The sequence below is a fragment of the Balaenoptera musculus genome, chromosome 14 (assembly GCF_009873245.2).
Source record: "Balaenoptera musculus isolate JJ_BM4_2016_0621 chromosome 14, mBalMus1.pri.v3, whole genome shotgun sequence".
In the NCBI taxonomy this organism is placed as follows: domain Eukaryota; kingdom Metazoa; phylum Chordata; class Mammalia; order Artiodactyla; family Balaenopteridae; genus Balaenoptera; species Balaenoptera musculus.
The window spans coordinates 33,308,144-33,332,968 of NC_045798.1; the positions used below are offsets into that span (position 1 = coordinate 33,308,144).

Below are 24,825 nucleotides of genomic sequence, written 5' to 3' on the forward strand. Positions count from 1 at the left end.
GTCCTTGATGTCATTACATATGTCAGGTGCCATATGTCACGTACCACAACTCACACTTCCTCCCAGCCCTGTACCCTCCTCACAATGGCTCAGGCCAGTGCACGGCCAGGTCTAAGGTGCTTCATTTGGTCCCTTGGGCCAACTCGCCCCGTTTTCCAGCAAAGCCCTGGTCTCCCTGGTCCTGTGCCCGCACGTAGACAGGAGACCTTTCCTGCCCAGCATCCTTGTGTAGTTTACCAGCTGCACACTGTTCCATTCGGTCTCTCATTTAAATAACTCTACATGTGATAAGTGCATTTTATTATATTTTGCTAAGAAAATCTTTGCCAGCGACTCTGCTGTCTCCTTTTAAATATGGAGCAAAGCCCCATGTGACATGTTTCACTTTTCACCGTGGCTGCTCAGATGCTCTCTCGGGTCTGCTCTGTCCACGCTGCTGTCTCTTCTTACCCCAGGGCACTCTGTGAGGTGGAACCAGTGTGATTACTGTTATGTCCACTGGTCTTTCCCGACTCTACCTCCTTCTAAATGTTTTCCTGCCTTAGGTAGGTGGTTAGTTTACCCTCTTCTACTAATACTGCCCTTGTTATACTTTAAAGGTTTTTTAGATCAGCTGATATTTACATTTTTAGAATCCTTTTAAAACGTTATTTTACTGCATTCCCATTTCAGAAAATTATGGTTCTATTTCATTTATATATCATGAAATCTGACAGCCTGAAACCTAGTACAGGCAACCATGGTGTTTGGTTACATTATTTTCTTCTTCTTTTTGAGAAACTCATTATTATAGGACAACGGGTGTTTATTGTCCCTAATTTCATTAGGAGATGGAGAATAGGTATGATTAACCTATAATTTCAGTTTGAAAGATATGCTTATTATTTGCATCCTCCAACATTTGGGGTAATTATTTCATTAAATCTTTTTAGCAAACTATGATATAAATTTCCCGGGGGGTGGGGTGGGGAAAAAAACAAAACAAAACAGGATACTAACCTAAAAGTTTCCAATCCACAATAAAGATAGCGGAAGCTTAATTACTTGGAGTGAGAACATGTGCATATTTTAACAGTTTGCTTTATTTTTAAATTTTTAGTCCTAGATTTAATCCTGTTGCTCTCCTTGCCCTTAATCTCAGCTGATGATCTCACTGCCTGTTTGACTGAGAAAATACAAGCTCGCGGTGGAGAAGCTGGTCCTCCCGTCCCCACGCGCTGCCTTCCTTCCCCGGAGGCCGGCCATGCTCGGGCCTCGCTGGCCGTGACTCAAGGACCTTTCCCCACAACTACACCCTCTCCTTCTGCATTGTCGGGTTCCTTCTACGGAAACATTCCCATCATCACTCGAACAGAAACAGTAAGGAAAACACCTTCTTGACCGCAACCCGCTTTCATATCACCTTTTCTACTAAAACTCCTCAAAAAAGTAGTTTATGCCATTGTCTCCCCCTTTCTTCTCTCCCTTCTCCCTTGAAGGTCAGTCTGGCTTGTTGGTGCCTGTTCACTGCAAGCCCCAGGCATCACAGCCTTCGTGCCTTGGCCCCGGGCGCGTGGCTTCCCGGCCTCCTCCCTCCTCCTTCCTTTTAGTCTCTACTGTTGTGTCGCCCAGAGCTCAGTCCTCAGGCCTCTCCTCCGTTCCACGGACACAAACTCACTGTGGCATCTCAGGGAAGGATGTGGTTGAAATAACTCTTCTCCACGTTGCTCCCCAGCTCTCAGTGCAGCTCGCACGAGGGAAATGCAGTTTCAACCTGCTCTGTATCCATCCGGCCTCTCCCCTGCATCCCGGTGCCTAGGGGTGGCATCCTCTGAGTCATGTTCATTCGGGGGTCGGGCCACGTGGGTAGAAACCGGAGCTCAGCACATCGCAGATCACTGGCTCCCACCTCAAGGTTCCAGACATCCCTTAACTACCAGCAGTTAAGAATCTCTCTGATCCTGGTCACGGCTTTAACGCCAAGCACGGATGCCTCAACCACAGCGCAGAGCCAGCCTGTAGCCCTTCCCGAGCTCTGAGTAGAAGAAGTAAGCGCTGCTCAAAGAACAGGCTGCAGTAAGTTCAGTCCTCAGTGACTCACTCCCCACTTGGTCCTTCAGGCGTGCCCTGTCAAGCCCGGCGTCCGGCGGAGACCTCACCGTGGCCCGCGCCACCTCGCCTCTTGCGCCCTTTCCATTGTCCACGCGGCCCCGGCCACACTGGCCTTCCTGCTGTTGTCCCAGGACGGCTCGTGCCTTCACTGCACGCAGGATCCTGTCCGAACTTCGGGACCTCTTCCTTGACGACTCTGCCTTGAACCAGGGTTCCCCACTGCCACCCGGTCACTTTCTCTTCCTCCCTCGCACTGTCACTGACGTTACACTGTTTCTATTTGTAGTTTACTCTGCCTCTGGCACCAGAAGGTGAGCTCAAAGCGGGCAGGTCTTCTATTTAGTTCACCGTATCTCTAGCACCCAGGGTACACATAACAGGCACTTGGTATCTCTTTAAATGAATGAATAATCCTCAGTGGTTATTTTTATTTTAAAATTAAGAAGAAATAATGTATCTTGCTTGTCCGTTATCAGTGACATTTGAATCTGTTTTCCTTTTCTATATCCACTCTAATGGCTATTACCACCCGGTGCTAATGTCATTTCTCTATAAAACGCTTGCTAAGTGACTGGGGTTGAACTGCATCCTTTCCAGCAGCGGGTAATGAGGGTTGAAATAAGGCTAAGAATGTTGCTGCTCGATCCTTACTTGTAGCGCTGGCCGGCATCAATCTGGGGCTCACTTATATGTTTAAGTGAATAGATCATCTTTTTTTTTTTTTTTTAATTTTTATATTTATTTTTGGCTGTGTTGGGTCTCCGTTTCTGTGCAAGGGCTTTCTCTAGTTGCGGCGAGCAGGGGCCACTCTTCATCGCGGTGCGCGGGCCTCTCACTATCGCGGCCTCTCTTGTTGCGGAGCACAGGCTCCAGACGCGCAGGCTCAGTAGTTGTGGCTCACGGGCCTAGTTGCTCCGTGGCACGTGGGATCTTCCCAGACCAGGGCTCGAACCCGTGTCCCCTGCATTAGCAGGCAGAGTCTCAACCACTGCGCCACCCGGGAAGCCCGAATAGATCATCTTAATTTGCTTCAGTCAGTGTCAGGGTTGTCATTCTGCTCTGGGGCATCTCTGTACCAAATAACAGTTGGGAGAGGAAACTGCTTTCTGCTCAGAAGGAGGGAGGTGATTTCAGCTTCTACCCCATCCTGGGTGGGATGAGAACCCTTCTCATCCACATCACTCACAGTTGCCAGTTCAGGCCATTTTGAAATAAGGACAGCTCCCTGTCTCATTTTCTAGAGATGAGAACAGGCTCTCTTGTATTTCTTGATTTTGCCTTTGACCCCTTATATCATCTTTACGTTACAATAGGTCTACTACTCACATGCAACCCTAGTTTTTGTTTTAGAACAATTCCTTGATTTCACAAAAGGAAAAACAAAAGGCAATCGCTGTTTTATTCTCGGGCTTCTTCAGCCGCAAGTAACATAAAAATCTGTTCATGGTACCTTCATCAAAGAGAGGGTTGTTCTTCCTACGTGACAGACACTGATGTGCTAGGCCCACGCTGGCGGGTCCTGGGTCCGGGCTCCGTCATCCTTCGTTCTCTGCCCTCTTCAACACGTTTGCTTGTGTCCTTGTGCGTGTCACCTCGTGAGCCCTTATACCTACGGTCCGTGAAGATTGAGGAAGGGGGAAACGGGCAAAGCAGCGCCAGCAGCACCTAAAAGTAGGCAAAAAAAGTACTTAGGAACATCCTACATTGCCCTTCCCTTAGACTGTAGTGTCTGGAGCAGTGTCGAATGGCCACGTCCGGGTGTGCAGGAGGCTGGGAAAGGCAGCCGTATCAGCCAGGCATGGGCACGTTGCTGCCCTGAACCGAGGCAGGGCTCCTTAGCAAGGAGGGCTCGGGGAACGGGTGTTGGGTGGGCACCTGCAGCGTCCGCCCTGGCAGCTGTGGTAACAGAGGAACTCTGTGAGAATGGGGGTCCGTGAGCATGCTTTGCTGTGGTCTCGCGTTAGTACAAACATTGTTCGTTACTCAGATAATTTCCAGTTCACAGGGGTATTTTCCATTTCTTTTTTTCCCTTGCAGCAACAGGTCTACCATTAGATTTACTCCTGCCTGAGTAAAATTTTCATAGAAGACTTGGAATAAATTAGGAGCTATTGATGCTGCTCGTTTTCGCGAGTAGCTCACAGTAGTTAGCAGACTGAAGACTGATTTTAGACAATCTAAGCTCTGAAATGAGAATAATATGTGATTATCTCACAGCACCGTGGTCAGGATGTACCAAAACAGCGCTTAGAGGTGGTCAGTGTTGTCGTCTTTGTAGTTATTTATTCGTTCACAAGCCACACTCTTATTCAGCGTCTCCTGTGTGCCGTCCCTACTGCGGCAGGGGGAGCGCAGCAGTTAACAAGCTAGAAGAGGCGGATGTCCTCCCGCCCCGGACTCACCTGCCAGGCGACGAGCAGGTAGACTAGGGAGGGCATTTCAGGCAAAGTGGGAAAAAGAAGGCAAGAAAGGGTGATACGGTCCGCGATGCTGTCTCTAAGGAAGGGATTTCGAGCTGAGAACATTTTTTCTTGAGACCTAATTCTCCAAATAGCCAAGTTACAAGTAAGATACTCTTGGCAAAAATGCAGTTATTTTCTAGGGAAAAGCATTAATTTTATCATAGGTTCCCGTTTTTCCTAGAGGCAATAACATGAACTATTACAGAATTTACCGGTTTCTTTTCACCAACAGACGGTTCTCTGTCTAATTCACCATCGAATCAACCCATTAAACTTCATCGTACAAAATTACCAAGAAAACTGTTAGGTTCTGTGCATTTTCATTACATGTTCTCCTTGACTTCTTCTTTGTTATGTCCTTGCTGTGGTTCTTAATGTATTAACTCTTCTCCGATAGTCGGGGTCACGCCTCTCCTTACAGATCCTACAAGGAGAGAATTACGAAACCCATCAGGGATCTGGAGATACATATGCGTTGATAAATATTTGATAAAATTGATAAAATATCACTTCAAGCCTTGATTGAATCAAGTGCATTAAAATAGTCCTGAAATACTCAGTAGCCTTCATTGGGAGGCTGCTGAAACGTTGTCCGCACAGAGCTGCATCTGGGCTGGCAGGTGGGCACTGGCTTGTTGGCCTGTCTGTGGGTTTAGGGTCTAGGCCTTTGTGCTGGTGGCCTTGGGAGTGTGCTGTGAGGCACGGCTTGGAGAAAAGTCTCTTTATACCCTGTGTTTCTTTCTTTTCTCATAGTTTTTTTTTTTTTTTTTTTTTACTGTTTGACACAAGCATACTTCTTAATTAGGGGCTTGTTTACAATTTTTAAACATTCATTTGTTTAATAATTGTTTTCTTTTTCCAAGCTCTTTCTGAAAGCTACCTTGGGGTAGGGCAGCTCTTATTTCTGCTTATCCCTCAAGGTGTTTCACAGAGTTGTGAGGGTGTAATAAATGTCTAAGGCATACTTTCCTGTTGTTCAGTAAATTTGACAAAAATCTATTTGAGGTGTAAATACTCGTTCTAACGTCATCATACACTGGGACCCAGCCTCGGTCAGTACTTCTTTGCAACAGAATCGTACTGTAATGCCAATTTCTGGTTTCCATGTAAGCCTCTCTTCTAGGCTCTGAGCATCTTGAGGGAAGAGCTATGGAAAGCTCATCGAGTCATTCAGTGAGCATGTCCCGAGCACTGACTACGTGACATACTAGGCAGTGCCGACACAGTGGTGCAGTACACCCAGGCTCGCAGCTCACGATTCTAATATGAGAGAGAGAGAGAGACACTAAACAAATACATCACTTAATTTGTAGTTGAGGTGAGTGCTATTAAAAAAGGGAACCTAACCTACTCTTGGAAGTTAGCCTGAGGAAGTGAAATGTAAGCTGTGACCTGAAAGATAAGTAGGAGTTTTCCAGGCTGAGAGGTAAGAAGCTCATTCCAACATGCAAGTGCTCTCAGCTGTGAAAGAACCTGGTGGGTTCAAGGGACAGGAAAAGGCCAGTATAGATGCAGAATATTGAGTAAGGAGAAAGATCAAGTAAGATGCATCTAGAGAAGTAGATAGGAGTTGGGATCAGGTAGGCCAGGCTAAGGATTTGGGACGTAATCCCAAGAGCCATGAGAAGCCATTGAAAGAAGCTAAGAGGGAGGTGATGCGGTGAGATTTGTGTTTTGAAAATGTCACTCTGGTTGCAAGATGGGGACTTGGACTGAATGAAGGACGGTACTGAGGTCCTTCAAGGGGGAGGCGATGATGGCTTGGGTCAGGGCACCCAGTAGTGATGGGAATACGTTGGCAGGTGGAAATACTTAGGAGATTGAGAATTGGCCGGAAGTTGGGTGGAGTGAAATGAGGGCAGGAAAGATGTCAAGGATTAATGCAGTTTATTGAGACGAATGGCTCTAGAGGAAAAGAAGTTTGGGGACCAGGCGGTGACTTCAGTTTTGAACATGTTGAATTTGAAATGCCTTTAAGAGATTCCCAACAGAGATGTTGGGTGAAGAGTTGGATGCATTGGTCTAGAACTGACAGAGTGGGCTGTAGCCTTTGAGCATCTATAGTATACATTTGGTGAACGAAGAAATGGATGGCCCAGGAGCAAACCTTGGGGTTCTCCGACATTTTAAATTTCACCAGAGGATGAAAAGCTGGCCAAGAAGAGAATGCCCACGTGCTGATGGCGAGAGTGTGATGTCACCAAAGGCAGTGGACAGTAACGGTTCAGGAAGGCGGTAGCCAGCTGTGGTCAGCCTAGCACCAAGGCACTGAGTGTGGTGTGCTCTCAGCAGTGCACGTTGGGCCTAATGCAGAGAGGTCACGGGTGACCTCAGAAGACAGGCTGCTGTGGTTCAAGAAATGGGATGTGAGCAAGTAGAGGGAACCTCCTGAGAAGTCTGGCTGTGAACGGGAGGAGAGGGGACACCAGCTAAAGGAGATGTGGCTCCAGCGGGGGAAACTGGAGTATGTTTAAGTGTTGGTAGAAAGGATTCAGTAGTCAGGGGGCGATTAGAATATTTGATAGCCCAAAGCTCCTGAAGAGTGGGAGGAAGATGAGACCCAAGCCTGAACGGCGAGGATTCGCTCGGGGGAGGGCACAGAGCGCCCTGCTCTGTGATGGGAAGGAAGGGGGGATAGGAAGGCACACAGGTGACCAGGCTCCTGTTTTCCGGTGAAGCAGCAGGCGAGCCAGCGACTGGGTCCCGGAGGGTGGAGGTTAGTGGGCGGTTTGGGAGAGCCTAGAGGGCTCGGGTGACACTGAAGACAGACGTTTTGATAACACCTAATCCACACTGCTGTGTAGTTTTTCCCAGGAAGAGTTAGTTATGTAAAACACAGAGCAGCAGGATAACACAGCTGATTCATGGCTGGCTTTTTTCTCCACAACCAGATGTGATAAAAGGTCAGAGAGGCAAGAGAGTTTATGTCATGTGCAACAGAAGGTCAAACACTGGTGGATAGACTCAGGCAAGGGAAGGGGGTCGTGATGCGAGGGGACTGATGGTGGGAGAGAAGGGAGATCAGTGGCCTGGAAGTTCACATGGTGTTGAAAAGGGTCTCAGCAGTGGGGCTACCTGAGCACGCAGCCCGACTACGAGATGATTTGGGAAGTGGTGCCATTTTGGGTGACGACAAGATCCGGAGGGTTTCCTTTGCGTGTGTGGCCCAGCCGGGTTTGGGGAAGCGGCCCCTGGGGATGCGCCACTTAATGATCTGTGAGGGCAGCAGATGGGGTAGGACAACCGGGAGGGCGGGCATTGGGGCCGCCTCGGGTGACAGTGGAGCAGGGACGGAGCAGCACCCGGGGAGCCGGGGCCGAGGTCTTCCTGAGCGGCGCGGGGTGGTGGGGGCCTGGGGGGTGAGCCACGAGGGGCCAGCGGTGTCGGGGCCTGTTGCATCGGGAGACTTCGAGGAGCAGGGAGGAAGCACAGTCCGGGGGGGTTGCCGGGAAAAGAGGGCACTTGCCTCTCTGCCAATCCCGGGGCACGTGGAGTGTGAGAAAATGCACGTCTTTTCCTGAAGAAACTGCAGGGTGCAGCGTCTTCACCCAACAGGCAAGTTAAATTAGAGCTGGGAGTCAGAGAAAGTTTTGAGATGAGGACAAGGAGACAGGAGCTTGAACAGGAGATGGAAATCTAAGAGCTGGGGAGGGAGGGGGAAGGTGTGGGATCTTCATCGAAACGAGGCCCAGAGCAGCATGACAGGAGGGGGTAGAACATTCCAAGAACCAATGTGTGTGTGTGTGTGTGTGTGTGTGTGTGTGTGTAGAGGGGAGGGGAGGAGAGGGAAGGGGCAAACGAGACTGAGAAAAATCACAGAACAGAGCAAGGGGGTTTCAATCCTGATAATCTTTACATTGACTCTTGCGCTTGACAGAATTCATCTCTGGCCTGGATTGGTTATGTATTGTTTAGTATAGTATATGTAGTATACTGTAATATTGTATATATATTGATAGTAAGGTATAGAATAGTATAGTATATATAGTATAATATAGTATATATAGTATTGTACGGTATAGCATATAAAGTATAGTGTATATAGTTTAGGATAGTGTAATACGATATAGTATATAGTGCAGTATAGTAGAGTATGCTATATATATACAGGATGGTACAGTACAGTATGATATGGTCTGTATAAAATAGTATCCTATAGTGTATATAGCACAGCACAGCCCAGTACAGAATGGTCAGGCAGTTGGCTCTTCAGCCGCTGGGACACACTTGAGTGGCACAGGGAGGGCCGTGTCACTTTTCTGTGCCCCATTTGCTGGTTCAGTTTCTGTCCACCCTTTGGGGAAGCCTTGCTGTGGTTGAGTGGGAGTTTCATGGGAACCAAAGACCAGACCTCACCCACTCACCTGCTCAGCTCATGGCTGTGTTGCCTTTGCCAGTGTTATTCTGTGAAAGACATGTCATGTTCTTCTGGTTTGTTTGTTTTTTTTTAATTTCTTCAATGCATATTCATTTTGCTCAGCCTCTGATGTTAGTTGCTGTTCTTATTATCTATTACAGCACTGATATTTTCTGCTAAATCGTTTTATAAAACATCACAAGTACCCAATAAGTGTTTCCGGTGACGGTTTGTTTTTAATTTGTAAAGTCTTGATGAATATCATTTGCATATTTTAGCCTTTCCAGTTCTTCTTTGCTGAGGGTGTTTTCAAGGTATGTTCTTTTACTTCCTGAAGGGGCAAATGATGTGAAAATCCTTCCAGGTCAAGCTGTTTGTCCCACTCCAGGGTGCCGAGGGATAGGCCATATCCGTGGTCCGCGGTATTCAGGACATCACAGGTAAAATTTTTTCTTATTTAAATTATTTCAGGGATAAACTGAAACATGATGCAGATTAGCAGCTGTAGGAAGCATCGTAATGACCCTCTGGGAGCCAGACACCTCCCCATCATACTCCCCCATCCCTGTCCCGAGGCCCCTCTTCAACATTTCCCGTGTCTGCCCAGCCCGCCTTCCTCCGGGCCTTTTGGTCTCCTGAGGCCCGGCCCAGACCACCCAGCTTCCCAGGGCCTCTGCCCTCTGACACTTGTCTCAGCAGGTGCACACATGCCCCACCCTTCGTCCCCCCCGCTCCTGAATCCTCCCCACATAGCTGCCCATCTCGCCGCCTTCTCAAGAAATTCCAGAACCTCCTGCCGCTTCAGCCCTGGCTCTCACCGTGCCTCTGTTTCTTTTTCTCTGTTTTTTATTTATTTGGGGATGAGGTAATTCTGTTATATGATAAAAAATAGTGTGAAGTTATGTTGCAGAATATGCATGTGTTTTAAATATGTGATAATAGTATGGAGAGGATAGCGCTCATAATGAAAAATAAGTACAAATAAGTGTTGAAGTCCTTGCTGCTTTTTCTGTCACCATCAAGTGGTAAAGTAACGTATAGATAAATTATTCATATTGGTGATCTAGTTACAGAATATGTAAATTAAAGCTGAACAGAACTGACATCAGATTTGTCCAAATACACAAACAGATAAAACAAACACGTAGATAACTATGAAGAGAAAAGGATAAATCATATATGTGAAACAAGCAAATGTTTGTTTGGATAAAAGAGATCCACAGAGACGTTGTCGCTGTGTTGGGTGCTTGCAGTTCTGGAAACCAGTGCTTCAAACAGCTCTAAATGAATCAAAGCAAGTGTTACTATAAGAAATAATGCTGATGTACGTAAATATGTTATATGTGTAAATATAATACTAACACTTAATTGAAAGAGTTCCAAGTCTTTTGTCACAGATATTTAAAAATCAAATACCTACTCTTGCACATGTTTGAAAAAGTGACACAAATTGGTTAATGTATTACATAAGCTTCTTTGCATTCAAAATCAGACCCTCGTGAATCTCCGTTTGACTTGGCATCCTGGATGCCCATGTTTTTCCACACAACACTTGTATCATTAAGAACCTTGGCGGTGCAGCATTTCTTGAGTTCTCCACTCAAAAATGGGGCTTCCAAGGTGTTGATAGTATTGTTTCTTGATCTGGTGCTGATAACCAGGGATGTATTCAACTTGTGAAAATTCATTGAGCTTAAGTACACTAATAATACTTGTACTTTTCTTTATGAATATATTATACATCAATAAAAAGTTGAAAATTAAAAAAAAACACTAACACTTAAAAGATTATAATATAGCAACCATAAAAAAGAAAGAAGTTGAAGACATGTAGACACCTTGGTTATTTGGACAAGTGAAGGAGTCGCGGATTATAAGAGAGGCCCTGGTGGTGAAGCTGGAGTTCTGTACGAGGGAAGGGAGGAAGAGAGAAAAGGACATGGGGGAGCGGGTGGGGGAAGAGCCATCCCATCATCGGGTCGGGGTCTGTGTGAGGTGAGGACCCTGTCGATAGAACCACTTTCCAGACATTACTAGGGGTGTGTGGCTGTGAATAATCTTCTTCAGGCTCTTCTTGTGTGTTTGTGTTAGTTTTTAAAAACCTAGAGCTGCAAAGTCCAACATGGTAGTTGTAGTCATATGGGTCTGTTTACATTGAAATTAATTACAATTAAAAATAATGAAAATTTCAGTTTCTCAGTCACAGTAGCCACATCTCAGTTGCTCAGGAGCCGCCTGTGGCTCGTGGCTGCCGTATTGGACGGCCCAGAAAGTTCCTCTGGACAGCCCTGAGAGAGCGTACCAGGTTCTGCCTCCTCACGGTGGATTTTTGAGTGCCAGGTATTTCTGGATGGATAGCTGGACATCCTAGTGCCTCCTTCAAAGCTTGAATCATTATCCTCAGAGTGAGCTGGCCAGTACGTGGTGGTCGGTCTGTTCCTCACTGTCCTCTGCAGTTGCCCGCCTGTGGCACCAGGGCTGGGGTCACAGACATCACCCAGGCAGCTCCTGGGACCGCCGAGGAGCTCACTCACCCCAGCTGACTTGCCCCCCTCCTCCCCGACCACAATTCTTATGTGTAGGTTATTCACTTTCCCCTACTTGGATTCTGAAAACATGGACCAGATCCCAGTGGGCACACTCCGCTGTGTTTCAGCAGCTTCCCTGAACTTTCTCATCCAGTATGGCCCACGTGGGTCTGATTGCTATTGTTAGTTATAGTATCTAATTATGAATAATGTGAGAATATCTGACATGATTCTCTCCAGCAAGTAGCCTTTACCGGGTTGGCATCAGAACTTTGGAAGAAACCAGAAAAATGTAAAAATAAAGAAGTGTTTTTTAAAAAAGGCATTCTATGAAGCTTAGAAAAAAATGAGATAACTGAACACGTGATAGAAGAATGGGACTTTAAAAAAATAGTTTTACTTTTTTTATTAAGATATAGTTGATGTGCGATATTATATGTTGCAGGTGTACAACATAGTGATTCACAATTTTAAAGATTATATTCTATTTATAGTTATTGTAAATACTAGCTATATTCCCTGTGTTGTACAGTTTATCCTTGTAGCTTATTTATTTTATACGTAGTTTGTACATCTTAATCCCCTAACCCTATCTTGCCCCTCCCCACTTCCTTCTGCCCAGTGGTAACCACTAGTTTGTTCTCTATATCTATGAGTCTGTTTTCTTTTTTGTTATATTCACTAGTTTGTTTCAATTTTTAGATTCCACATATAAGTGATATCATACAACATTTGTCTTTCTCTGACTTACTTCATTTAGCATAATGCCCTCCAAGTCCATCCATGTTGCTGCAAATGGCAAAATTTCATTATATATATTCCATACAATTATATATATATTCCATTGTATACATATATATATATATACCACATCTTCTTTATCCATTCATCTGTTGATGGACACTTAGGTTGTTTCCATGTCTTGGCTATTGTGTTTTTGAATTTTATTTATTATTTATTTATCTATTCATGGCTGTGTTGGGTCTTCGTTTCTGTGCAAGGGCTTTCTCTAGTTGTGGCGAGCGGGGGCCACTCTTCATCGCAGTGCGCGGGCCTCTCACCATCGCGGCCTCTCCCGTTGCGGAGCACAGGCTCCAGACGCGCAGGCTCAGTAGGTGTGGCTCACGGGCCTAGCCGCTCCGCGGCATGTGGGATCTTCCCGTACCGGGGCACGAACCCGTGTCGCCTGCATTGGCAGGCGGTTTCTCAACCACTGCGCCACCAGGGAAGCCCGTCTTGGCTATTGTGAATAGTGCTGATACGAACATTGGGGTGCACATATCTTTTTTTTTTTTTAAACATCTTTATTGGAGTATAATTGCTTTACAATGGTGTGTTAGTTTCTGCTTTATAACAAAGTGAATCAGTTATACATATACATATGTCCCCATATCTCCTCCCTCTTACGTCTCCCTCCCACCCTCCCCATCCCACCCCTCTAGGTGGACACAAAGCACCGAGCTGATCTCCCTGTGCTATGTGGCTGCTTCCCACTAGCTATCGATTTTATGTTTGGTAGTGTATATATGTCCATGCCACTCTCTCACTTTGTCCCAGCTTACCCTTCCCCCTTCCCGTGTCCTCAAGTCCATTCTCTAGTAGGTCTGTGTGTCTTTATTCCTGTCTTGCGCCTAGGTTCTTCATGACCATTTTTTTTTTTTTTTTTTTTTTTTTTTTTTAGATTCCATATATATGTGTTAGCATACGGTATTCGTTTTTCTCTTTCTGACTTACTTCACTCTGTATGACAGACTCTAGGCCCATCCACCTCACTGCAAATAACTCAATTTCGTTTCTTTTTAAGGCTGAGTATATTCCATTGTATATATGTGCCACATCTTCTTTATCCATTCATCTGTTGATGGACACCTAGGTTGCTTCCATGTCCTGGCTATTGTAAACAGAGCTGCAATGAACATTGTGGTACATGACTCTTTTTGAATTATGGTTTTCTCAGGGTATATGCCCAGTAGTGGGATTGCTGGGTCATATGGTAGTTCTATTTTTAGTTTTTTAAGGAACCTCCATACTGTTCTCCATAGTGGCTGCATCAGTTTACATTCCCACCGACAGTGCAAGAGGGTTCCCTTTTCTCCACACCCTCTCCAGCATTTATTGTTTGTAGATTTTTTGATGATGGCCATTCTGACCGGTGTGAGATGCACATATCTTTTTGAATTAGTGTTTTCGTTTTGGGGGCATATATACCCAGGAGTGGAATTGCTGAGTCATATGGTAGCTCCATTTTTAGTTTTTGAGGAACCTCCATACTGTTCTCCACAGTGGCTGCACCAGTTTACATTCCCACCAGCAGTGCGTGAGGGTTCCCTTTCCCCCATGTCCTGGCCAGAATTTGTTATTTGTGGTTTTTTGTTGAAGGATGGAACGTTCTTAGGGAACTATGAGGCAGGACATGTTTTGTATCCAGACCTCACATCCACGGGGCAGCCCCTGGTGACGGCGCTATGACTGGGAGACTGGGCCGCGGCTCTTCTGCTGGCTTAGACCTTGTTATGCTGGAGCAGGGCTCCTGTAAGAAAAAGGAACATCTTCAAAACCTTAGTGATTCCATTGTCTCAGAAAAGAAAAATAAAAAGCGATGAGCACCTGTACTTGGCTTGTCTCTAAAATGGAAAAAGGCAAAAATTAGAGAACTGAGTTTTCCTTGGACTTGCATTTTTATATAGAATTTATAAAGCGTTTAGACCATCAGGTAAATAAATTCTGACTTACCTGTGAAAAGCTTTTCTTACGTTGAACACTATGTTGTGCTCAAGGAAGGGGGAGGAACTTCTTGTTGGAGGAGTGGTGACTGCAAGGCAGTGTAGGAGGGTGGGGTCGCGGGTGATGGCAGGTCGGCTCCTGCAGGCACCGGGCGTTTCTGTCTCCTGCTTTAATCACTTTCAGTGATGGTCTGTCTTTGCCAATTTTAGCTTTGAGGTGCTTGTTACTCATTGACTGACTGATTCCATTTTCAGTTAATACACTGCTTTCTTTTTAACAACCAAATCTGTTTTGTTTTGTTTTTTTATAAATTTATTTATTTTATTTATTTTTGGCTGTGTTGGGTCTTCGTTGCTGCATGCGGGCCCTCTCTAGTTGTGGCGAGCGGGGACCACTCTTCCTTGCAGTGTGTGGGCTTCTCATTGAGGTGTCTTCTCTTGTTGCGGAGCACAGGCTCCAGGCACGCGGGCTTCAGTAGTTGTGGTACACGGGCTCAGTAGTTGTGGCTCATGGGCCCAGTTACTCTGCAGCATGTGGGATCTTCCCAGACCAGGACTTGAACCTGTGTCCCCTGCATTGGCAGACGGATTCCCAACCACTGCACCACCAGGGAAGCCCAAATCTGTTTTTAATTCACTCTAGGTCATGACATTCTGAATGTCATTTCCCAGGTTAGTCAGTTTACTTATGTGACTATGTGTATAACTTAAGAATTTATTTAAGTCCTCTTGTAATTAACTGGGTAAAAAATTTTTATATCATTCATAATCTGTGGGTTCTGTTTTCATGTTGTTTCTTTCATGTTATTGTAGTCTAAATCTTACATAGCTGTAAAAGATGAAGAATATTATTCTTCAGTGCATGTCTTGGTGGTATCTATTGAGCATGTCACACACACACACACACGCACGCACGCACACCCTTACACGTGCTAGAAATTTGCTGTAACACGCCCGAGGTTATCATTATACATTTTGCTTCTTATATGTCGAAGCAAGAGATGAGAATTTTAAAATGTTGCTGCATTCTCCCAGAATCCTAGATGTACTATTATAATCATGTCTAGCTTGAGCTTCCTGAAGAATTTAAATTAAACATTCTAAAATGAAAGTTTTTATTTAACTTGTCTCAGATGTGTACCTTTACCAAAGAGTCAGCGTTCTATAAAATGCTTTTTACAGTCTCTAGTCCAGAAGATTCTTAAGCAAATATTTTTATATCTTAAAAAATGAAGAAAAAGTAAAACAAGAAGCCCCCCTGCAGTTTCATACAAAACAACTCAGTTGACTTGTGCTCCCAAAAAGCCTTCAGGAAGCTGCTTTTAGGAAGGTGGCTGTTTCAACTGCTTTTCCATGAAACTCTCCCAGGCAGTGAAGTGCCTGCAAGGAGTGAATGTTGTTTTCACCATTTCATGTCAGAATTTCTCATTCAGATGTTGAAGGTTTGGTGTTTTGAAAGGAAGTAGACAATATTCTTAAAATAAGTTGTCAGCATCTTGTTTTGTACAGCTGACAAGAACGGTGACATGAGGATGTCGCTGAAGACGTTTGAAGGAACATACCACTTTCAGAGATCAGGCAGACCCCTTGGTATCCTTTTTAGATGAATTTCAGACAGGTTTATTTTCGTTTTCACGTAAATAGTCAAGGGGTTAAAAATAATATTCAAAGCTGTTTAGAGTTCATGTAGAAGCTGCATAAACCATTATTTGAAAGAAATTGCATCAGTTCTTATCTGTATGAAAATAGGACTTTTGGCACAAAATTATCACACAATTTACATGTTATTTGAATGAATTTACATAGTGAATAAAAAGAAGTAGGTGTATTTGTTTACATAGAAATATTTAAAGATGACAATACTGGGACTACAAGATGTAAACCTACTTTTAAGCCAGGGTCCAGGATTAGGTATGTTGTTTTTTCTAAATGAGCAGAACGTAGACTCCGGAAGACTTGATCTACCTCTGTGCCATAAAACATACCAGGGTAATTTACTTATAAAGTAATGATTATTCTTTACACAGAGAGCCAGGTACCGTCAGGGTGTAAAGAGCCCCGCCCCGGTGCTCCGGGTGGGATGCAGGACCCGAATCGCCAGTGTCACGCCATAAAGAACACGAACAGAAAGGAGCATCTGCTGCTCAGGAGTGAGGGGTCAGATAAATCTAAGGCGTTTGGGTGCTCTTCATGGAACCTTCTAGCACAACTCAGCCTCTATTTTTGGTTTGCTTGGAACTATTTTGCCAACTCAAGAATTATGATGGAAATTATTTCAGGTTGTTTTCTTCTCTTCACCTCTGTTCTCCTACAGATGTGTGGTGTGTGTGGTGTATGTGGTGTGTGTCAGTCACTGTGTTAACGTCTGAGGTTTTAGACTGGCCTGAGTTGGACTTGCAGACCTGCCATTTACTATAACTAGGGGGCAAACGACCACACTAGGCTTAGCCTCAGTTTCCTCATCTGTAATTGGGAGGTCTTTGCAATAGAAAAGGTTAAATTCCATAATGAGACTAAGACACATGTAAGTCTTAACGCACTTTATGATACAGTATCATGTTACTGAAAGCATAACTGCAGGAAATATACCGAGAAACACAATAACATTAGGAGATTTTAACTCATCCATTTGAGACTATGATAGATTAAGGAGGGAAAACAAATACAGATGTATAGAATCTGAATAACATGATTTTAAAAAGACGAAGACTGACCGGAAGATATATATCCAACTGAAAAAAAAATAAACCTACTTAAAAGCACTTTTCAAAACTCAACTATTAGGCCACAGACAACTTATAAATTCTGAAAACCAAAACAATTCAGACCCATTCTCTGATCAAATGCGATAAAACAAGAAGTTGTTGGGGGGAAAGCCAATCACCTAGAAGACATGCAAAAACATTCACAAATACAGCTTAAGCAATCAGAGGGTCAAAGGAGACCCAAACCCGAATCTTAGAAAATCCAGATGGAGTCTAGTGACGACACTAAAGAGATAAACGTTTGGGACGTCCCTGTGTGTGTTCAGAGGTAAATGTAAACCCTACACAGCAAGAAAGAGTGAAAATACATTACTTAAATACTCAACTAGAAAAGTTGACTAACTTTTTAAATGAGTAGAAAAAGGAAAGCAAGAGCAAACTAGAAGTTGAAGTGAATGAACTGGAACACAGAAAACAAGTAAACGGGTCAGAGTATCTTGAAACAAAGCAGCGACACTGCAACAGTAGACCATCCATGGGGGTGCAGTGAACAGTGCGGTGTTCTGAGAGGTGGGGTCCCCGAGACACAGCTCTTGGGTTTCTTGTTCCGTCGTTTGTCCGACTTTCCGTGTGATGTTTTCTTTTAAATGGTTGATCTTCCTGGTGGGTTTTGGGTGAACACAACCTGGTCGTATCACACTGCGTCAGGACTCTCTCCTCGCAGCCCAGCCCTGGCTGGCTTCAGACTCCTGCCTGGTCACCCCTCACCTGCGAAGCCCTTCTCAGCTGCACCGGGCATGTCAGGTGGTCCCCTAGCCGACACAGCCCCTGCAGGTGACCCTTCTGGAGCCCCCTCTGCTCACCTCCCAGTCTGAGCCTGTTTCCTGCAGGTGGGCTGCACAGCCGTCTTCCTGGGACCTACCTGCCTGCTGGAATCCCCTCCAACTCCCTCTGTCAGATCCTGCCTGGATTCTGTCTTCATTTCCCTGGTTTATTTCTCCTGGCTTTGGGACATAGGGTTGTGGGAGATAGTTACTCATTTTTTTTTGTGTGTGTTGAAATACGTGTTCTCTCTCCTCAACCACAGTTGTTTAGTTGTGGATAGAATTCCAGTCGGAAAACTTTTCCTTCAGAATATTGAAGACATTGCTGCGTTTTCCTTAAGTTAATGAGAAGTCGGCTGTTGTTCAGATTTCACTTCACAGAAAGGATTGTCCTTCCCTCCCACCCACTACGAGAATCTCAGCCCGGACACGGTCGGGACTTTCTGTGTGTTCCCGCTGTGCTGGAATGGGCCTTCCTCGCTCTCTGGTTCAGTCTGGAGACTCACACCTCTTATTTCCAGAAGCCCCTGTGTGAGTTCTTCTTTCTGCCATCTTTTCTCTTTGCTCCATTTGTTTTCCTTCACAGATGCTCAAATTTTCTCTCCTATCTTTAAACGCTTTGTCTTTTGTTCGCTTCCTTGGAATAACTCCTCAACTTTGTCTTACAATCCTTTGATTTTTTTTTTTTAACCATACTATGATTTTTTTTCAGTCTCTGTGAACATGTCCTTATTCTCTGATTTGTTTTTTGCTGCATCCTGTTCTTATTTGCTGGGTTAACTTAACCAACATTGACTGATTAAGTTAACCCAGCATTGACTTTTTCCCCAGGTACTTGTGTTTTGATTTGTTTTCCAGTTAGGTTGCTCGGCTTCTTTCTGTCATGTGAGAGGCGTTTCTCAAGTCCTGGTGGTCTTTCTCCAAGTTCACTCTTTTTTTAAAATTTTATTTATTTATTTTTGGCTGCGTTTGGTCTTCATTGCTGTGCACGGGCTTTCTCTAGTTGAGGTGAGTGGAGGCTACTCTTCGTTGTGGTGCGTGGGCTTCTCATTGAGGTGGCTTCTCTTGTTGCAGAGCACCAGCTCTAGGTGCACAGGCTTCAGTAGTTGTGGCTCAAGGGCTCAGTAGTTGTGGCGCACGGGCTTAGTTGCTCCGCGGCATGTGGGATCTTCCCGGACCAGGGCTCAAACCCGTGTCCCCTGCATTGGCAGGTGGATTCTTAACCACTGCGCCACCAGGGAAGTCCCTCCAAGTTCACTGTTGAGAGCAAGGCACCAGCAAACCTTGCCTGCGTGCTCGGGGACTGCCAGCTGGTGGGATTCAGGGGCAGTGGTCAGCAGGGGACTGGCCAATGCCGAAGAGCCTGAGTCGCCAGCAGAGACCCCTTCTTCTAGTAAGTTCCTTCCAGCAGAGACTTGCTTCCAAATGTTTCCAGGTGGGTTTTTGTGGCATCTTCTCTCTGCAGACTGTTGGCTCCCAGCTTGCCCATTTTCCAGCCTCGAAACTGCATGAACCTCTGTTATCTGCTGTCATTTCTTCTCTCATGCTTTGTCCTTGTGTATTTATACCCTTTCATTCATTTATTACTTTTTTTAGTATCAAGAGAAAGGATTGATTATCAAGGAGAAATGATAAATTCAATTTTCCAGTCTGCCATTTTTTCTCTAACTTGTATTTTTTTAAGAGTTTTTTCATGTACTTTATTTTTTATTTTTTTAATAGATCTTTATTGGAGTATAATTGCTTCACAATACCGTGTTAGTTTCTGTTGCACAGGAAAGCAAATGAGCCATATGCATACACATGTCCCCATATCCCCTCCCTCTTGAGCCTCCCTCCCATCCTCCCTCTCCCACCCCTCTAGGTCATCGCAAAGCAGCGAGCTGATCTCCCTGTGCTATGCTGCTGCTTCCCAGCAGCCAACTATTTTACATTCGGTAGTGTATATATGTCGATGCTACTCTCACTTCACCCCAGCTTCGCCCTCCCACCCCATGTCATCAGGGCCATTCTCTGTGTCTACCTCTTTATTCCTGCCCTGCAACTAGGTTCATCAGTACCATTTTTTTTTTTTTTTAGATTCCATATATATACATTAGCATACGGTATTTGTTTTTCTCCTTCTGACTTACTTCACTCTGTATGACAGACTCTAGGTCCATCCACCTCACTACAAATAACTCAATTTTGTTTCCTTTTATGGATGAGTAATATTCCATTGTATATATGTGCCACATCTTCTTCATCCATTCATCTGTCGATGGACATCTAGGTTGGTTCCATGTCCCGGCTATTGTAAATAGTGCTGCAATGAAACATTGTGGTGCATGTCTCTTTTTGAATTATGGTTTTCTCAGAGTATATGCCCAGCAATGGGATTGCTGGGTCATATGGTAGTTCTATTTTTAGTTTTTTAAGGAAACTCCATACTGTTTTCCATAGTGGTTGTATCAATTTACATTCCCACAAACAGTGTAGGAGGGTTCCCTTTTCACCATACCCTTTCTAGCATTTATTGTTTCTAGCTTTTTTGATAATGGCCATTCTGACCAACATGAGGTGATAGCTCATTGCAGTTTTCATTTGCATTTCTCTAATAATTAGTGATGTTGAGCACCTTTTCATGTGCCTCTGGGCCATCTGTGTGTCTTCCTTGGTGAAATGTCTATTTAGGTCTTCTGCCTATTTTTTAACTGGGTTGTTTGTTTTTTTGATATTGAGCTTCATGAGCTGTTGCTATATTTTGGTGATTAATCCTTTGTCTGTTGTTTCATTTGCAAATATTTTCTCCCATTCTGAGGGTTGTCTTTTTTGTCTTGTTTATGGTTTTCTTTGCTGTGCAAAAGCTTTTAGTTTAATTAAATCCCATTTGTTTATTTTTGTTTTTATTTCTGTTACTCTAGGAGATGGGTCAGAAAAGATCTTGCTGTGGTTTATGTCAAAGAGTGTTTTTCCTATGTTTTCCTCTAAAAGTTTTATAGTGTCTGGTCTTACATTTAACTCTTTAATCCATTTGGAGTTTATTTTTGTGTATGGTGTTAGGGAGTGTTCTAATTTCATTCTTTTACATGTAGCTGTCCAGTTTTCCCAGCACCACTTATTGAAGAGGCTGTCTTTTCTCCATTGTATGTTCTTGCCTCCTTTGTCATAAATTAGGTGCCCATATGTGCGTGGGTTTATCTCTGGACATGCTATCCTGTACCATTGATCTATATTTCTGTTTTTGGGCCAGTACCATACTGTCTTGATTACTGTAGCTTTGTGGTATAGTCTGAAGTCAGGGAGCCTGATTCCTCCAACTCCATTTTTCTTTCTCAAGATTGCTTTGGCTATTTGGGGCCTTTTGTGTTTCCATATGAATTGTAAGATTTTGTGTTCTAATCTGGTGATGAATGCCATTGGTAGTTTGATAGGGATTGCGTTGAATCTGTAGATTGCTTTGGATAGTATAGTCATTTTCACAATATTGATTCTTCCAATCCAAGAACATGGTATATTTCTCCATCTGTTTGTCATCTTTGATTTCTTTCATCAGTGTTTTATAGTTTTCTGAATACAAGTCTTTCACCTCCTTAGGCAGGTTTATACCTAGGTATTTTATTCTTTTTGTTGCAGTGGTAAATAGGACTGTTTCCTTAATTTCTCTTTCTGATTTTTTGTTGTTGGTGTACAGGAATGCCAGAGATTTCAGTGCATTAATTTTGTATCATGCAACCTTACCAGATTTATTGATTAGCTCTAGTAGTTTTCTGGTGGCATCCTTAGGATATTCTATGTATAGTATCATGTCATTGGCAAATAGTGACAGTTTTACTTCTTCTTTTCCAATTTGTATTCCTTTATTTCTTTTTCTTCTCTGATTGTTGTTGCTAGGACTTCCAAAACTATGTTTAATAATAGTGGCGAGAGTGGACATCCTTGTCTTGTTCCTGATACTACTGGAAATGCTTTCAGTTTTTCACCATTGAGTGTGATGCTCGCTGTGGGTTTGTCATATATGGCCTTTGTTATGTTGAGGTTGGTTTGCTTTATGCCCATTTTCTGGAGAGTTTTTATCATAAATGGGTGTTGAATTTTGTCAAAAGCTTTTTCTGCATCTATTGAGATGACCATGTAGTTTTTATTCCTTTATTTGTTAATGTGGTGTATCACATTGATTGATTTGTGTATACTGAAGAATCCTTGCATCCCTGGGATAAATCCCAGGTGATCATGGTGTATGATCCTTTTAATATGTTGTTGGATTCTGTTTGCTAGTATTTTGTTCAGGATTTTTGCATCTATGTTCATCAGTGATATTGGTCTATAATTTTCTTTTTTGGTGATATCTTTTTCTGGTTTTGGTATCAGGGTGATGGTGGCTTCGTAGAATGAATTTGGGAGTATTTCTCCCTCTACAAGTTTTTGAAAGAGTTTGAGAAGGATTGGTGTTAGCTCTTCTCTAAATGTTTGATAGAATTTGCCTGTGAAGCCATCTGGTCCTGGACTTTTGTTTGTTGGAAGATTTTTAACCATGGTTTCAATTTCATTACTTGTGATAGGTCTGTTTATATTTTCTAATTCTTCCTGGTTCGGTCTTGGAAAATTGTAGCTTTCCAAGAATTTGTCCATTTCTTTGTGGTTGTCCATTTTATTCGCATGTACTTGTTTGTAGCAGGATCTTACAATCCTTTGTATTTCTGCAGTGTCAGTTGTGATTTCTCCTTTTTCATTTCTAATTTTATTGATTTGCATCCTCTCCCTCTTTTTCTTGATGAGTCTGGCTAAGGGTTTATCAATTTTGTTTATCTTCTCAAAGAACCAGCTTTTAGTTTTATTGATCTTTGTTATTGTTTTCTTCATTTCTTTTTCATTTATTTCTGCTCTGATCTTTATGATTTCTTTCCTTCTATTGACTTTGGGTTTTCTTTGATCTTCTTTCTCTAGTTGTTTTAAGTGTAGGGTTAAATTGTTTATTTGAGATTTTTCTTGTTTCTTGAGGTGAAATTGAATGTTATAAACTTCCCTCTTAGAAGTGCTTTTGCTGCATCCCATAGGTTTTGGGTCATCCTGTTCTTGCTGTCATTTGTTTCTATGTATTTTTAAATTTCTTTGATTTCTTCAGTGCTCTCGTGGTTATTTAGTGGCACACTGTTTAGCCTCCATGTACTTGCGTTTTTTACAGTTTTTTTTCTTGTAATTGGTTTCCAATCTCATAGTGTTGTGGTCAGAAAAGATGCTTGATACTATTTCAATTTTCTTAAACTTTCCGAGGCTTGATTTGTGACCCAAGATGTGATCTATCCTGGAGAATATTCCATGTGCACTTGAGAAGAAAGTGCATTCTGCCACTTTTGGGTGGAATGTTCTATAAATATCAATTAGATCTATCTAGTCTATTGTGTCATTTAAAGCTTGTGTTTCCTTATTTATTTTCTGTTTGGATGATCTGTCCATTGGTGTAAGTGGGGTGTTAAAGTCCCCTACTATCATTGTGTTACTGTTGATTTCTCCTTTCATGTTTGTTAGCATTTGCCTTATGTATTGGGGTGCTTCCATTTTGGGTGCATAAACATTTATAATTGTTATATCTTCTTCTTGGATTTATCCTTTGATCGTTATGTAGTGTCCCTCCTTACCTCTTGTAACAGTCTTTATTTAAAAGTCTGTTTTATCTGGTACGAGTATTGCTACTCCAGCTTTCTTTTGATTTCCATTTGCATGGAATATCTTTTTCCATCCCTTCACTTTCAGTCTGTATGTGTCCTTAGGTCTGAAGTGGGTCTCTTGTAGACAACATATATATGGGTCTTGTTTTTGTATCCATTCAGCCAGTCTGTGTGTTTTGGTTGGGGCATTTAATCCATTTACATTCAAGAATATTATCAATATATATGTTCCTATTACCATTTTCTTAATTGTTTTGGGTTTGTTTTTGTGGGTCTTTTTCTTCTCTTGTGTTTCCCGCTTAGAGAAGTTTCTTTCACATTTGTTGGAAAGCTGGTTTCGTGGTGCTGAATTCTCTTAGCCTCAGTTTGTCTGAAAAACTTTTGACTTCTCCATCGAATCTGAATGAGATCCTTGCTGGGTAGAGTATTCGTGGTTATAGGTTTTTCTCTTTCATCACTTTAAGTATATCCTGCCACTCCCTTCTGGCCTGCAGAGTTTCCACTGAAAAATCAGCTGATAACCTTATGGGGATTCCTTTGTATGTTATTTTTTGTTTTTCACTTGCTGCTTTTAATATTTTTTTCTTTGAATTTAATTTTTGTTAGTTTGATTAATATGTGTCTTCGTGTGTTTTTCCTAGGTTTTGTCCTTTATGGGACTCTCTGTGCTTCCTGGACTTGGGTGACTATTTCCTTTCCCATGTTAGGGAAGTTTTCCACTGTAATCTCTTCAAATATTTTCTCAGACCCTTTCTTTTTCTCTTCTTCTTCTGGGACCCCTATAATTTGAATGTTGGTGCATTTAGTGTTGTCCCAGAGGTCTCTGAGATTGTCTTCAACTTTTTTCATTCTTTTTTTCTTTATTCTGCTACTTGGCAGTTATTTCCACCATTTTGTCTTCCAACTCACTTATTCGTTCTTCTCCCTCCATTATTCTGTTATTGATTCCTTCTAGTGTATTTTTCATTTCAGTTATTGTGTTGTTCATCTCTGTTTGTTTGTTCTTTAGTTTTTCTAGATCTTTGTTAAACATTTCTTGTATTTCCTCAATCCGTGCCTCCATTCTATTTCCGAGAGTCTGTATCATCTTTACTATCGTTACTCTGAATTCTTTTTCAGGTAGATTGCCTATTTCCTCTTCATTTATTTGGTCTTTTAGGTTTTTACCTAGCTCCTTCATCTGTGACATATTTTTTTGCTGTCTCATTTTTTGTTTTTTTTATGAGTGGGATTGTGTTCCTGTTTTACTGGTTGTTTGGCCTGAGGCTTCCAACAGTGGAGTTAGTAGGTTATTGAGTAGAGCTGGGTCTTGGTGCTGAGATGAGGAACTCTGTGAGACCTCACTCCGATGAATATTCCCTGGGGTCTGAGGTTCTCTGTTAGTCCAGTGGTTCAGACTCGGAGCTCCCACCGCAGGAGCTTCCCCCCGACCCCAGGCTTGCGAATAAAGATCCCGCAAGCCAAATAGGGTGGCAAAAAAAAAAGAA

At 43.2% G+C, this 24,825-nt stretch overlaps 1 protein-coding gene across 1 annotated transcript in view; it reads left to right on the forward strand.

Moving 5' to 3' along the window:
- Positions 1–24,825, forward strand: part of L3MBTL4 (L3MBTL histone methyl-lysine binding protein 4) — a 311,652-nt gene that overhangs the window by 154,431 nt on the left and 132,396 nt on the right. Inside the window, exon 14 of the mRNA XM_036823196.1 lies at positions 9,248–9,350. Within this exon, the coding sequence (XP_036679091.1) occupies positions 9,248–9,350 (103 nt within the window). The remainder of the gene's footprint in view (positions 1–9,247; positions 9,351–24,825) is intronic.